The 17,140-nt window shown below is 40.9% G+C and overlaps 1 protein-coding gene across 1 annotated transcript in view; it reads left to right on the top strand.

Moving 5' to 3' along the window:
* The window catches only part of ARHGAP28 (Rho GTPase activating protein 28), a 193,210-nt gene that overhangs the window by 113,173 nt on the left and 62,897 nt on the right, over positions 1-17,140 (top strand). The window contains exons 4-5 of the mRNA XM_046672243.1: positions 8,190-8,282; positions 14,948-15,037. Coding sequence (XP_046528199.1) covers positions 8,190-8,282; positions 14,948-15,037 — 183 coding nt within the window. The remainder of the gene's footprint in view (positions 1-8,189; positions 8,283-14,947; positions 15,038-17,140) is intronic.

The following is a 17,140-nucleotide window of genomic DNA, read 5'->3' as shown; positions in this document are numbered from 1 at the left end:
GGGTGGCTCCGGGGCTCCTCTCCTGTCCGCCTTCTCCTTCTCCGCTCCAGTCTTACTGCTGAAGCGCCAGCTCTAGAGTGAACTGAGAATGGGGAACAAGGAGAGTGGTTGTGTCGCAGGTGACAGAAAGCCTGTGTGTTCTGCAGGTAGAGGTCTTGTGCTGTCCTGAGAAATGGGCCATCTGGAAGTCAGTGAGAGCCTGGCCATGTAGACACTGCTTAAAATTTAGATTGTTCTTTGTCAAAAATGTAAAAAACCGTGCAAAGCTAGCCTTGTAAAAAAGCATTGTATATTTACTATGTATAAGGCCTAATAAGCATCTTCACAGATTTTTTTTCCCTAAAAAATTAGCATCTACTTCTGCCCAGTAAAGAGACTTGGGAGCTTCTTAGGAATGCACCTAAATTTTCAGTCTCCTATTTGAGTTGGGCAGCATAAAGACCAGTTCCTCCCTCCCTCGTTTTCTTGCTCCGAGTGTCTGTCTGTCCTGGTCTGTCTCTTTGAGTGTGTGTGCCCCCTCCTTCTCTCTCTCTCTGCCTCTTCGTCTTCCTCCTTTATCCTCTCCTACTTTTTATTTCTTTCTGTCGTCATTTACCTACATGAATAGAACAGTTACCTGACGTTTCCATTTCACTTTCTTAATGAAGATTTAAGGTCATTAAGTTTCATAAGATAATGTTGCATTGATCTTAGATATATGAATCTGACCCAATATCCTTATCTAGTTAAGGTATAAATTCAATAATTTAAAAGATACATATGTAGAGTATACTAGTTCTTTTCTTAATTTTTTGCACATAGAATCCTGCGCTCAAAATCGTTTTTCTTCAGAATTTCGAAGAGATGTGTCCATCATCTTTCCTCAGGCACCGTTGCTGTGAGGAAGCACGGTGTCTAGATCAGTCTCCTTCCTTCATGTACAAATTTGGAAGCTTTTTGAATTTTATTTTTCTTGTTGGAACCTTGAAGTTTGACGTTTGAAAACATTTCCTCCTGGTCACTACTGAGTGAACTCTTGAACGTGAGAGCTGGTTCATTCTTCAGGTTCTGCATGTTTTCTTCCGACTCTTAAAACAGGTGTTTGCTCCCTCCGGCTCTCGCTGATCTCCTTGTGGGCCTCCTGTAAGGTGACTGCTGTGTTGCTGGATTGAAGCGCAGGGTCTCTTAAGTGTTCCCTTGTGTTTTCCAAGTTTTGTTAGTGTGTGCGTTTGTTCTGCGTTCTCGGATATCCCTTCACCTTCATTTTTTATATCAGTAATTTGGCCATAGCTGTATTCATACTTCTGCCTTTCATTAATTTTTAATAATTTAACAGTCACACTGTTGGTTTTTGAAAGCCTCGCCTTTCCTCAGCGCCCCTTTGTTTTGGCGACCCGTGCTGGTTTCTTGGCTGCAGTGGCCTCTCGGCGCTCTGAGGGTGTAAATTAACCCTGAAATCTCAAGGCGCTCTTCTTGGCCTTGGCCTCTCTGCTTCCTTCAGGGTCATCTGTTTATTTTTGCCTTCCTTATTTTTGACATCATTACATTGCTGTTGTTTAATTGATTTTGATCCTTGGGTGTTGATTCATATTTGTTAATGGAGGACTAGATTGAGTGATTGATTGATTAGTATAGGTAATGGCTATATATTTCCTACGCAGTTGTGTACACCTGTTTTCTCCCAAAAACTCTCTTGAATAGGAGTCTGGGCCTGTGTGAGTGGTGAAATGTGCCAGTGTCAACTGTTACACTTCACTTTGACAAATAATATGGCATCAATGCCAAAGGAACAAGAGTCCTGAAGAATTGTAATTTATTTCCTTTTCAGGCAAATGTAACTTCCCTTTTTATACTCCTGTCCATGCCCTTTTAGAGGCCTCAGTGAAGTACAATTCAACTTTCTTTCTGTCCAGGACCGCCACACCCATCCTAGGACAGCCACTCCCACCCCAAGGCAGGTGTTACTCTGCCACCAAGAGGACACTTGGGTTTTATGCTGGAATCACAGTTAGCTGCTGCCTGCTGTTCGGTATTAGAGGGAGGAAAGGTCTCCTGGCCTCTTTGTTCAGAAAAACATTCTTCAATTACTCTGGTCATTGTCTTCTTACTTGGGGGATGTCTTCCTGCTTTTTATTTTCATTCCGGTTGTGTGCTTTTTCTGGATCAGCATTTACCTTCCACACATTTTTCTCTTGTACATTTTTTCATGCTGAGGTTTTCCTCTACCTTTATCAAACCATTCTTGCTTGCTTTTTATCTTCCAGGGACATCCAACAATTTCTGTTCTGCTAATGGAAATGTTTAGTGGTTTCTAGATCTACTCTGTGAAAAAGGTATTTCTGTTGACACTTGTGTGATTTGCAGAGGCAGGAGAAGGCGTTTGTGCACTTTGCTCTCTTGATCCAGTTTCCTTGTGCTAATTGTTCAAGAGCATTTGTTCCTTTCCAAAAAGTGGGGTTTTTTTCCCTTATTATAGTAATACAGAATGTTTTGGAAACTTAGAAAATATGGACAAGCAAGGTGGAAAATGACTATTTCTATGGGCCCAAATAAAATTTTATGATTTCATTAAATATACCGTAAACTTAATTTTCAATGGAGTTCTTACCATAAAGGAATAGAATATTTAACCCTTGTTTTAGTAGAGCCATTATATGACTAAATATCAGAAACAAATCCACCTCTGGATACGTAACAAACTCTACAGTCCTGTTCCTCATGAACGGAATTCCAGTGTTTCAGTAGTCAGGAGATATGAATCAAATATTCCTTTCAGTAACGCATTTAACTGAGCAAAATAGTCAATCTAATTTATTTCCAATTTCATAATTGATAAACACTTAGTTAAAGGTGGGACTGATTTATAATTGACTGTATAAGTATAGTCATACGGTCTGTTTTAAAAAACATGATTATATCGCTTATGTGTACATTTGACTGCATGGAATAGAGAACCCAAGAAATCACGAGTTATACAAATGTAGGTTTGTTTTTCTCTCTTTAAGAAGAAGTTGAAGATAGGTATTCCTTTTCCATAGCATAGATCCAGCTTCCCTCTATCTTTCTATTTTCTCTTTCATAAGTGGCCTTCATTCCTTTGCCCAAGTTTTTTGGGCTATTCTAGGCACCATATCCATGTTACTGGCAGTTCTTGAAACTTGTACCCAGTGACTCTGTCCCTCTGACTTTACTTTCCTGGAAATCTTACTTGGTAGAATTCCACACTTATTGTCCAGACTGTTATATGATCCTCCTTAGCTGCAAGGAAGCTTGGGAAATTGATATTTATTTTTTTTAAGTTGGGCAAAAAAGTTCTTGAAAAACAAATCAAGATCCTGTTAAGGAAGACAAGCCCCTGAGTTTGAGGTCGGCGGGTGGCAGTGTCTTCCGCAGAGAGCAGTGCTGTCATGGCGCCCAGCAAGTATTGGCTGAGAAATGGCTCAGTGCCATGAGCAGTGCACAGGCAGTCACATCTACATATGTCTCCACAAAGATGTACGAGTGTCCTCATATCATGCACAACACATAACTGAATGCGCAATGACCTTTGGGAGAATATGCCTGAATAAAAATGCACTTTCATTTTTCTCAATAGCCAGATGATTTTTCTCGTACCCCAACTCCTCTTTTGGATGCAACCCTGGATGAAGAAGGGATGTCAGCAGTTCCCTCCAGAAATGGTCAACTGGTGAATAGAGCAAGGGGAATTGAGATTAAAGAAGTTGGAAAAAGAAATTATTTGAAGACAGTCAGGAAAACTTGGAAAAAAATGCCTAGTTACCTTGTAACAGTGAAGAAAAAGGAGACTGCTAACCTCAGGAATGAATAATTAAATAGTTACATTCACAGATAACCACGTGGCCTCCCTGGACCCACAATAACAAAAACAACCACAGCTGTAGCTACAGCCCCAGCCAGAAATCAAAATGCGGGGAAGGTTGTCAGCTAAACTTTTGTTCTCTTTGCTGAGCGCGTAATGGAAAACCTTTCGTTACTATCCATGTAGCTTTCAATATTAATTTAATTCTCACCAAGGGAAATATTTTGACATTTCACTTATTTTCTAAATGTAAATATCTTGTGGGGAGAAGTGCCACAGCATCTTCGATTTGTAGCAGTAAGTGGGGGAAAGTGTACTGTCTAGCCCAGGAGGTAAACACATTGCATCAGAGTCCACCTTGCCGTTTTAGTGCAGACTTTCAAAGACTGCTAATCTGAGTGCTTAAGTGCCAATGAAGCTATCTCAGTAGAAGGCTTTATTTGTGTGAGATGAACCCACGCCACGATCTGTACCACTTGGCGTGAGCCTGGGTGTGCCCTGAGCAGGAGGCGTGCAGGGTGCCGTGTGCTGACGTCCGCATGCATCCACGTGCACTCCCGGCAGCAGAATGTTCGCCAAGAGGGCTTTCCTGTTTCCCTTCAGTGTGTTTCCTTCTCTTTAGCTCTCCTTTTCCTTCCTAGTAGAGGAAGAGGGATTCTTTCCTGTTCTAAGAACAATCGCTGTGCCATCCTGGATCTGATGGAGAAGATGATGATGTTTAGTTTCTATACAGTTTATTTTCATCTTACGTATATTTTACCTGGATCTTAGAATTGTCCTAACACAGGCCAGCCCATGATCCCTTCCAAAATTCTGCTTGAGAGTTTGGATGTGTTTACCTCCTGGGCTAGACAGTACACTAGTCAGTTTGTGTTCTGGCTGCGCCTCTGCTGCCTGAGGGTAGGTCAAGGTCTGGAGGTGGAGTGTGGTCTGCTGGGGCTGTGAGCAATGCTGTTTTGCAGATTCTGTTTCTAATTTTTTTTCTAATTTCATTATATTCTTCCTAGGAGTGCTAACTCCGCCTGGTCGGAGGTCTTGCGTTTTCTGTTGTGTTGGCCGCAGGTGTCCTCAGGGTTTAGGTTGTTCTCTCAGGCGGGGCGTCCTATGTACCTTGTGTCCAGCCAAGACGCTGGACCTGAGGGCTTCCTTCCTCACTGCCTGCGGTGTTTCCCTTCACAGCAGCCGCTACGTCGCCCCGCAGCCGGAGAAGGGGCACGTCAGTGTTTTCAAATGATGGATTTTCATGAGCCTTTTACCCCCGACCCTACCTGACTCACCTTCTCTTCACCCTGTAGGTGAGGGGGGGATTCCCACCCCTGGGCTAAAGGGATGGCTCAGCACACGACCCCTGACACCAGACGGATAAGATTGGCAGTGATTTATTAGTCACGTATTCTCGTGGCCTGGGAGGGAGGACACCACACATCCCACAGAGCCACATCTGGGATGCACTTGGAAACACAGTGAGCAACCAGGGACTGTGGGAGGCAGGCTTTGTAGTATCAAGAGGGTGAGGGGCCAGCCCAGTGGCGCAGCGGTTAAGTTCATTAAGTTCGCACGTTCTGCTTCTCGGCGGCCCGGGGTTCGCCAGTTTGGGTCCCGGGTGCGGACATGGCACTGCTTGGCACACCATGCTGTGGTACGCATCCCACATATAAAATAGAGGAAGATGGGCATGGATGTTAGCTCAGGGCCAGGCTTCCTCAGCAAAAAGAGGACAACTGGCAGCAGTTAGCTCAGGGCGAATCTTCCTCAAAAAAGAAAAAAGAGGGTGAGGTGCCCCTTGGTTGCCATGGGAGGATGTGATCTGCTTGTTTAAATAATTCCACAGGCTGGCAGGGAACCCACTACTCAGGGATAAACGAGGACTGTCTGGTCCCGTAGATGAGGAGCATTGTCTGGCTTTGGGACCTTCAGGGAGGGAGCAGAGTGGGAGAGGAACTTGTGGGGAGAGTGCTTATGGCTCTCCCCATTTTACCAGATCTCAGGGCAGCACGATAGTGCGCCTTGTTTTAGGCCTTCTGCCACACTGACACTCCTGCCCCTCGCCATGGCCTCTCCTGATTAGTCTAGGCGTCTTTTGTTTCTTTTCTCTTTTATCACGATCCCTTTTATTTCAATTGTTTGAAAGTCTTATCACCTTTTAAAGGTTAATCAAGGGGCAGGTGTGGTCCCAAACCCGAGAAGAAACCTCTTACTGAGATGGAGGAGAACATGTAAGTTTCACTCCAGCCACACCCTCAACTGCTCCACAGTTCATAGAATGAGAGAGCAAGGACTGTTCTCTCACAGGAGCCCGAGGAGGGCCAGCAGAATACAATGACTGCAGAGAATAGTAAAAGCATTAATTTGCATAATCACATATGTTGCAAAACGTTACACCTTCTTAGCAGACCGCACCCTTTATCCTTTGAGCAATTCTCACAACAAATAGCTCTGCATACTACATTTTCATATCCAAAAAGCTTAAATCCTAAATTGGTGAGTGTCAAAATGCTAGGCCCTAAATCACTTTCTTTCAGAAATTTGTAAGTATTAATCTATGTGCTTTTTCATATAGTGTTAATTTTGAGAAGTCTGATGCCTCTCTAAATCTTATTCCTTTATTTATATCCTGCTCTCATTTTTATATCTCTGGGAGCTTTTTAGTTTTATCTTTATTGTTGGAGGCCTGAACTGTCATCAGGATATGAAATCTTTTTTTTATCATGAACAGCACTCAGCTTTTTGTTTCTGAAAAGTGTTCCTTTTCTTTCAGTTCTGAACATCGTCTTCCCATTATTTCTTTATTTCATTATCTCCATTTAACTCACATATCTCTTAAATTGTCTCGTATTTTCCATGTCTTTTTTCTGTTTGTTCTGCATGCTAGTAGATTTTTTTACATCATTTTGTAGAGCCTGATTCCAGTTTTTGTCGTGAGTAGTTATAATTTAGCCCATATTGATTTTTCAGTTGAGCGGTCCTACTGTTAATTCCTCATAACCCCTGCTCTTCCACTCATCTCCCCTTTATTGTTAGAGTTAGTCTGGATTTGCTGTTGCAAGAGCCTCTCATTGAGCCATGCTATGGTGGCATCCCACATATGAAATAGGGGAAGATTAACACAGATGTCAGCTCAGGGCCAGCCTTCCTCTCACACACACACACAAATGCACTTTCTCTAATTCTGAGTGATTGGGAGTGGTGTGTGCTCTCAGTCCTCCATCCTAACCTGTTTTCTTGTACTACCTCTTTAGCATTGTTTCCGCTTCAAAATAGATGTGTGTGTTTTGTATTAATATAACACATACACTTGTAGGAAAAGTGCTAGGAAATATGGAAAAGGGAGATGAAAGATAGTTTCTAAGATCACATGTAAAAGTTTATTTCATTAATATCTCGTATGTTTAATTTTGCAAAAAGTTGCTTCAATCATAAAATAGAATTTTGTATCTTATTTTGGGGAATGCCATTGTATCACAAATGCTGCTAAAAGTCTTCGAGCATATGCATGAGGCCTGCAGTGCAGTCCGTCATGATCAGAATAGTCTCCAAATACACTTCCTGCATCGTGAAAATCCAAGCTTTTCCACTGTTCAGTGAATGGGAATGAACTACTTGGTTCAGCCATATATGCTCATGAGATAATCAATCTATTGTATATCCAATGTTATAATTGAAAAAAACTGACTATTCTTGCTATTGATTTATAAATCATTGCAAAATACACTCATAAAGCCTTATTTTAAGTAATGTAGTTTTACCGCTCAACTGCATGACTTAGACAATTTGAGCATTATTTTCCTTACAACATAAGGAGTCTGAGGCTGGTATGACTGGCATCCCTCCCGTGGCTCTACTAACTTCATGTTTCCCTCCAGCTTCACTCAGCATACAGGCTAATATTTAATGCTTATAGGATGTCTGGGCATCAAAGGCATCATGTTCATATTCTAGAAGAAGTGTCGACCGGCTGATTCCATCCACTTTAACAAGAAAACATTAGCCTGTCTGGATGCTCTGCCAAATAGAATTCCGCTTGTGTCTCCTTGGATGTGACCATTACGCGATCACACTTAGTCTTTTTAGTTAGACACACAGCATATTGGAGCAAAATCATAAGTTTATTCATAAGTTAAAGAGGAAAAGAAAAGTGGGTTTTGGCAGGCATTTAGCAGTGTCTGTTTCCGAGACCAATTTCTATTATAGTGCATGCCATTTATGAGGATCAATGATGTAATTATGGACAAATTGGTGGGTCCTATGACCATTTCACAGGTAGTCATTAACTCTGTATGTCTCCACAGGACTGTACATTTATACAGATTCTAAGTAAGGCATAACTGAATCGACAATCATGCTGGGAAAGATATGCCTCCATAAAGATGACTTTCATTTCTCTCGTTAGCCAGGGGATCCCTGTGACAACTGTTCTTCTCAGTTGGATGGCACTCAGGAGGAAAAAGAGCCACCAGGAGTTACCAAAACAAGTGGTTCCTTGGTAAGTTACGGCAGGAGAACTGGGGAAGGGCTGAAAGAAGGAGCCATTTCTTCAAGACAGTCATGCACAGCATCAAAACAGTGCCACATAATTAAGATGGCTGGACAGCCACAGCTGTCAACAGATATATCTGCCTCTCATTGATTTGTAGGAAAACATTTAGCAGTAAATGAACCCAAGTTTAATAGTTAAATCCACAAATAACTGCGCGCTCTATAAAAACAGATACACACCCACAAAACCAATGATTGTAGGCATAACTTTTTGACAGATTTTAGTTCCTTTACATTTTTTCTTTTATTTAAAAAAATTCTCATAAGAGCGTTAGTTCCACGGAGTCACAGGTCTGTGCGTTGGAGCCGTAGGAGTCCTCAGGTTGTCTACAGTTTCCCCAGTGTAGGTGAACCCTGGGCAGCTTGCCTCTGAGCATCCTTTTAACCCTAGATGTCCAGTGCCCCGCCCCTCCCATCCCCTGCCTTTCCGCAGAGCCACTGTCCCCACTCACCCAGAGGAGGGCAAAGTCTGGCGAGCCTGAGGACAGAGCTCCCAGCAACTTGCTTTATTTGTGGTTAGTCCAGAGCCTTTCTTCACATTGTTTCTGCTTGTACTCCTGTCTGAAGCCATCTTTTTCTCTCCTTTGGTGGAGCTTAGGTTAATCTATTTTCCCTTTTGTTTTTCCATCCTCATAGTCCCTCTCCTAACTTCTTCCCAGATAGAACAAAGCAAAATGGTACATTCCAATAGGTTCTCTCCCTTTTGCTGAGATGCTGTTGGGGAGAGACTTAGTTTGAAGGGGTACATATTGAACCCAGATGTGGTTACTCACACCTTCAGTCATTTTCCCTGGTACTTTGGAGGAGATAGAAGTAGTTATTTCCAAAATTATCTCCATTTACTTTCTTCCTTGGTGCTGTTGTAATGGAGAGTGAGGTGGATTTTAGAAAAGAACCCACATTGTTCCTGGAATATCTCTGTCTGTCCACCACTTACGTGAATGCTGCTGGGATTCTTTTCTTCAAAACTTTAGTTATGTTTTGTTGACTCTACTAGGTTTTAGGAGAGAGAGGTTTGATCATGTGACTTAACTCTCCCATTTTATCCAAGAATAGAATCCCTATTGTTTAAAATATATATATAAGGGCCTGGCTCCATGGCGTAGTGGTTAAGTTTATGCCCTCTGCTTTGTTGGCCTGGGTTCACTGGTCCGGATCCCAGGTGTGGACCTACACCACTCATCAGCCATGCTGTGGTGGCAACCCACATACAAAATAGAGGAAGATTGGCACAGATGTTACCTCAGGGCAAATCTTCCTCAGCAAAAAAATATATAAATATATATATTTATATATAAAGTAAACTCATTTTTTTGATATTAAAAATTATCTACAATATGCTCCCTGCTGGTATTTCCAACCCTTAGTTCCCTTAACTTCACACAAATCCTCTATCTTTGAAAACAAATCAACTTTCTCTTTTAAGATCATACCCTGAGTTTTCCAGTGGTAAAATTTTGTTTGGTCTTTTCTCATCTTTTAAAATGGGCGAAAGACTTGAAAAGACACTTCACCAAAGAAGATTATTGATGGCAAATAATCTCATGAAAGATGCTCAGTATCATTAACGATCATGGAAAGGCAAGTAAAGCCATAATGAGATCTCTTCCTACCCTGTAGAATGACTAAAATTAAAAAGACTGACCATATCAACTGGTGCCACAGATGTGGAGCAACTGGAACTCTCATAGAGTGCTGATGGGAATGTAAAATCATCCATCTACTTTGGAAAATAATTTGGTAGCTTCTTAAAAAGTTAAGCATATACCCACCATAGACCCAGCCATTCTACTCATAGATAATATATATTCACACAAAGACTTACCCATAAATGTTTGTAGCATAATAGCCCAAAACTGGAAACAACTCACTTTTATCTACAGGTAAATGGATGAACAAATTGTGGTATATTCCTACAATGAAATATTGCTCAACAATAAAAAGCAATGAATTTTCGCCATACACAACATAGATGGATCTCAGAATAATTGTGTCATGTAAAAGAAGCCAGACAAAGATTCAATTTATATGATATTATAGGAAATGTAAACTAACCTATAGGGGAGAAAAGAAGATTAGGGATTACTTGGGGACCTGGAGGTGGGCAAGGAGGGATGACAAAGTGACATGAGGACACTTTCAGGGGTGCTGGATTTGTTCATTGTCTTGACTGTGGTGATGGTTTCAAAGATCACTATGTTTGTCAAAACTCATCAGATTGTATACTTTATACTTTTTAAGTATGTGCAGTTAATTGTATGTCACTTATACCACAATAAATCTTTAAAAAAGAGTCCATATGTTTTATGATTTTATTAATATTCAATGTGTTTATTTTGCAATAAGCTGCTTACAATAAAGGAATAGTCTATTCGTGTATTACATGTGGTTGACCCTTGACTCTAAATCACTAATGCCACTAAATTCAGGCGTTTACAGAAGGCTTGCAACCCACTGTACAATCATCACAAACCTATTCTACGAATCACATCTTGTGTAGATAAGAGAGGACATTTTCCTTATGTGCGGTCAACATAAATGAATGTCATGTGAGATGTTAGTTTATTCAAGAGACAAAGCAGTCGATCTAGTTTATTTCCAGTGTCTGAAGTGAAAATCAAATAGCTACACTTGCTATTGATTCATAATTCACTGAAAAATACTATCATACCATCTGTTAAAAATTATCAGTTACATCTGTGTTTGCTTCATAGAAAAGAAAATCTAAGGAACCTTGATTTAAACAAGTAGGAGTTTGTTTTCATCACAAAACAAGTAACGAATGGTGGGTAAACGAAGACTGGTGCAGCTGTGATAGAATGCAATGCCAATCTTAGCACGGACTTCTTTCCTTTCGTGCTGCCACCCAGGCATGCAAGTTTAATCCTTATACTTACAGGATGGTTAGCAAACTCCTGATACCGTGTTGATCTTCCTCCTTGTGCCAACCTACTGTCCTTAACAGCACACCTTAGCTTTCCTGGAAAACCTGCACAGTAGAATTTTTCTTCCTATCCACTGACCGAATGTTGCACTCTTTTACGACATTATTTGTTTTTCTTTTCTTATTTTGGTTGCCTGAATCTCATTCCTTTATAAATAATCTTTTTTTGGTTATCTTCTCTGCAACTTTTGTGAATTTTTGAATTTTGAATTTAGTGCTGGAGTTCTGAACTTTCACAAGGATCTGCCCTTTATTTCACTCACCTTTGCCACTGCTTCATTTTCTGGACTTTGTCTTCTGTTGTGTCTTAAATTATTTTTTCTCCCCATTTTCTGTGTCCCCACTCTTCTAGAACATATATAGATGGTGGTTGCTTTGCTTGAACTGAATTTCAATATCCTTCCATTTTCTCTCATATTAGTCTGTTTGCTTTGATTTCTTCAACTTTGTGTCCCAGATTAGTAATCTTTTTCTTGGTCATGATTGCATTGTTTTTTAGCTTATCTCACTCTTTTTGTGAATTTCAGCATTTCCTTATTTCCCAGGAACGTTTTTCTCTCTGATTTACACATTATGTTAGCTGTACATTCTTGATTCATAGAAGCAATAGCCCCTTAAATCACTCTGAAGATAAGAACTATTTTTAAAGAATCAAATTATTATTTGTTTTTAATGGAGGTTTAATTTAGAAACAATAAAAGTATGTATTTTAGATGTATAATTCAGTTAGTTTTAATGAATGTTTTCAGCCATATAACCATAGTCAGTCAAAATAGAGAACATTTCCATCACCGCGGAAATTTCTCTCCGGCCTTTCCAGTCAGCTGTCCTTGACTCCTGCAGAGCAAGCCTGCTGTGATTTCTCACCGCTGCGGGCGGCTTTGCCTTTCCTATGAGTGGAATTACATATATAATATGCACTTTTGTATCTGTTTTTTTTTCACTCAATAATAATTTTTAGATTCATCCACTTTTCACCAGTGTTAAAAGTTTGGTCCTTCTATTACTAATGATAATCCACTGCATATATACACTACTATTGGTAAATACATTCACCTTAATGGTGGATATTTGGATTGTTTCCAGTTTTGAGCTATTATGAATAATCCAGCCATGAACATTCATATAGTATAAATGATGTGTATGTTCACTTCTCTTGGGTAAAGATGCAACATAATTCAGATTGTTGGCAAAACACAGCCACACACAACCCCACACTCATAGCTCTTAAACTCAGCAGGAAATAATAGGTAAATAAAAAATAACTAAATTCTATCTTTAAAAAAAGTTTCTACAGGCAGAAACAACAGCAACAAAACTTGGTTTTTTATGTGTAACCTAAGTGGAGGATATTGTAACTAAAGCTTGGTGCGTATGAGTGAGCTCATACAGTAAAATGGCAGACTATCACATAAATATTTTTTTCAATATTTTCAGCATCAACTGAGATATAAATGTTTAGTTTTGTCAGTTATGTGGCATTGCAGTTATATGTAAACATCTTGTGTGGAGAATGTAAGCTTTTGTAGTGTGTAGCAATAAGTGATGCAAACAGTGACGTGTCTGCCCGAGTGTGAGTACCATCGGGTCAGGACGTGCACACCTCCCTTTGGGTGGCAGCAAGTGTCCTTGGGCTGTAGGTTTTGCCTCCAGTGCGTGGAGAACTTCTGACCAAGACTATGGATCCTGGGTGTTTTTTCCTGTCCAGCTTCCCAGTCCTCCCCCTACACCCTGTCTGTCAGAATGCTGTCACAGCAGGAGGCTGAGATGACCCACCAAAGAGTCCATCCAAGGTAACGCAGGGTGGAAAATGCTCCGGAAGGCAGAAGATATCAGCACACTTGTAGGTGGAAGTGCAGCTCTCTGGGCCCCTGAAGTTCTCTGCTGAGTCATGGTATAGGACTTTATTAGTACAGGAAATTCTGTATATTTCTTCTGTAATTGAGTAGATCGATTTTCCCCAAAGGCCAAAATTGTTGATTGTGTGTTGTGAGTGAGTGGGGTGTGCTTATCTTAAAGGTGCACAGAGGGGGCAAGTAGGCTAGTAAACACTCTCTGCAAATGCAAAACCAACGAAGGAGATGAAGAACTCGAATGTATTACTTCTGGGCAAAGCTGATTTCATTTTTCAGTCTCGTGTCTTTTGTTGTGACCTCCTGAGTTCCCTCTCTCTTAGACTCCTACGTTCACACTAGGAGCCCCCACCCACCCACCCACCAAGGCAGTTAGTTCATTTTATTTAGACTGTATGTCTTGGGTTTTTCCTAGGGTTGTATTTCAGAGCTGTCTACATACGTAAGGGGGGTAGGTCTATTTTGTAAGCATTTCTTAATTATTTGCCTGTAGTTTTTCCTAGTCTTTGTACATTCTATGTTATTTGTTTTTCTATTCCCTCCCTAGACATTTCTTTTAAAATTTTCTTTTAAATTCTGCTTTTAGGTAGAGCTTTTCATTTTACCAAACCACTTCCTTTTGCTTGTCGTCTAAAGATTTCTACCAGTTGATCTGCTACAGAATTCTTCACTGGTTTCCAATGCTGTTAAAAATCGGTTCCTTTAAAAGATAGATGTTTTCTGCCATTTTTAGTGATTTGGGCTGGGAGAGGAGGTAGGCAATTATCAGTTCACCATCTTCACTTAAATTTCTTGTACTGGTTCTTGTGTTTTATTCGTTTCTTTTAAAAAAAGTTCCTTGTTCATTTTATAAAGTAATGCACACTATCTACAGAAAATTTAGAAAATATGCTCAAGCAAGATGAATGACAGTTTTTTAAAAGATAAAACAGTGTATGTTTTCATAACTATCAACTATATTCAATTTTGTAATAAGGTTCCTTCAGTGACGGAAGGAACATTTGTTACTTAAATTTCAGAGAAACCGTTGTACACTCAAGCAAAAACTCTGAGTTCCAGCTTTATAAATGCAAAAAGCTTGGTACTATTGCTACTGAATTCTATTCACTGCAAAAGATAGATAGTTTTAGAGTCTGTTAAAAAAATAAGATTAGACGAGTTAAGTTTGTGTTTCGCTGTGTGAAATGGAAAAGTTGGAGTTGTTCTGCTTCACATGGAGAAGCTTAACAGACATGGGCCAAGTCTGCCAGGGCTGCCACGTGATGCCCCTTAGCATGGACCCAGCCACGTTTGATCATCTGTCTGTGCCATGCTCTCCTGTGGCCACGATCATCCTGATTCGTCCGAGATGTCTGGATTGACTAGAATTGCCAGGCATCGTCTGTGGTGCTATCATGAGTACATATCAGCTGACCTTGTTCTTTTTGGTCAGGAAAGCCTTTGCTTTTCTGGAAGCACTCTTGATAAAATTGCCCTTACACATCCTTGGCCACACTTGTCGTATGATCACTCTTAGCTGCAAAAACCCTGGAAATCAAGTTCTTTGGTTTAACATCGAACTCCCTGAAACAAAACGAAGATATCGTTAAGGAAAATGGAGTGTGTGGCAGGCAATCGAGGCATCTGTGAGAGGACCTGGCATTTAGGTGGCTCACAGTAATGATCCCTGACGGGCTGGATGCAATGGTCCATGCCCAGGCAGTCATAACTTTGTAGATCACCACGTGTCTCTAACTATGTACACATAGTAGAATACACCAACACATTAGAAAGTATTTGCCTGAATAAGAATGGTGCTTTCGTTTCTCCATTTAGCCAGATGATGCTTCTCTCAACAGTACTACCCTGTCATTTGGGTCCCAGGATGAAGAAGGGAGCTTTGCAGTTCCCACAAGTGGCTCTATGGTAAGTCATCGCATGCCAAGACAACTGCATGTTAGGGCAAAAGTGCAAGTTGAAGGCAAGAATAAGCAATTTCTTCAAAACAGCTAGGAAAAACTTGAACTAAGATTGCAGGGAAACCACAGCTACCAGTAGGCCCCCAACCTTGTAACAATTAGGAAGAAGGAGAGGAGTGAATAGATCTCAGTTTAAAAGAGGACTCCATAAATCAATACCACTGTGGCCGGAGACCAAAGGTTGTTCTCTGCGTGTATCAAGTATGAAGGAATTTGTTAACTTGGGTCCCATTGGCTGAGTTCACACAGATGAGCTGGCCTAACTCTGCTATCTTAACCCAGAGTCCTTTTACCAGCAGGATCCATGAACAACCCCTCATCATGATATTGAAGTCTTTCCACTATTGCCTGTATTTCCAGCCTCAGCTCTCACGACTCAGCCGTATGGCTTTCACTTCATCCAAATTCACTGCTTGGCCTTGAGTAACAGAACCTGTACTTTTCTTTGTCAGATACTGTCGTCATTCCCTGTCTCACCATCTCTGCTTGGAATCCTCATGGGGTGTGTCTGTGCAGGTGCCCTGGCAGGGAGGGTCGTGATGGACCAGAAGAAGCAAGAGACCCTGTTAGATGAAGCAGTGGTTCTCTGATGGCAACTTGGTGGACAGCACAAGATAGCACTTCAGACAGACGGAGGGGACATATTCAAATGTCATTTTGGCACAGTAGTTTCTTGTCTGTTGTCAATTTTGAGACAAAGGGTAGTTGATATTCACGTGCATAACACATTCCTAGGATATCCCCATTGTTCAGGGAGATAATGCTATTAGCCCCATGTAAATGAGGTTTTCTCTTGTGTTTTTAGATTTTTGTTTATGGGGTTGTCTTGTTTTGTTTCACTGTGATCATATAAGAAACATAAAGTAATGTGAGTGACTTTTGCCAATGAGTCACTTATCAATAGCACTACAGGTTATGGCACAGATAGGCAAAGGGTTACCCACAATGGCTACTGGCTATAAGCTCAACTGTTACTTTCTCATTGAAGACCATGCATTGGACTGCAAATGAGTGAGAAAGTCTATCTTTTAGAGATTATCTCCTGTCCAACCAACTTATTGATGAAAACAAGTAAGTCATTCACAAACTCTGGTAAGTACTGGAAGTGAGGAGTTACCTGCAATGGCCCCTCATGGTTGTGCTGTACCCTATGACCGGGGACTCCTGCTCTAAGGCCTTGCATAGGATCCTTTATTTTCCTTCTCAGCTGGTGGTACCCCTGTGCCCAAGATGGGTCCCTAAATTTTAATCTTAACTCTACCTACCCGCTTCCCTCTATATGCTCGTCTCTGAGCTCTGTGGACTTTATCTTGTAAATAGTTCTAGACTATTTCTAGTTCCCTCTTTTCCTACAACTACGTCCTTAAAACAGAAACTCGTTGTCATCCTTCTGTATTGCTGAAGGAGCCCCCTAGGTGACCTCCCTAACTTTAGCTTACGCCCCTCAAACTCATCCTCCCCACAGCTGCAAACACTGATTTAGAATGCAAGTCTTGCTTACTGCCCACAGCAGTTCGCCCATACGTTGTAGTTAAGGTGAAAGCTCCTGACATGGCTGACCCCTTGTCTGCCTCTAGCTGACTTCACCACCTAGGCATATTATATAAGCCAACGACAAAGGACTGCGTGTGGTTTCATACACACACCAAGAAGAACTTGAAGCAGGATAGTTACACAATTGAGTTGCCAAAGAAGAGGAGGTTGGGTAGGCCTGTTTTCTAGGCTTTTCCATGGCAGTTCCAGGACCACAATTTTACTTTCAATAGACCAATGCTAGTCATGGTTTTCTATTTCTTCATTCTTTGCTGCCAGCCTCTCCGCATCATTAGTTCACTGATTTGTTGATTCAACACATCTTTACTGAGTATGTATCGTCTACAAACACAATTCTTTAAAGTTTAAGAGTGTAAGAGAAAGAAAATGATCTCATGTGGCAGTTATAGATAGAGCTTCCTGGGGTAAGTTGATCACTCCGATTTTGTTTTTGTTTTCTTTTTCTTTTTCTGAAAACCGATTGAATGCTGGTAAACAACAGTTTGAGCAGAATTGA

This window comes from Equus quagga, chromosome 9 (genome assembly GCF_021613505.1).
Source record: "Equus quagga isolate Etosha38 chromosome 9, UCLA_HA_Equagga_1.0, whole genome shotgun sequence".
Taxonomy (NCBI): Eukaryota; Metazoa; Chordata; class Mammalia; order Perissodactyla; family Equidae; genus Equus; species Equus quagga.
The sequence above is the reverse complement of the archived record's forward strand: the minus strand, read 5'-3'. Positions and strand labels throughout refer to the sequence as shown.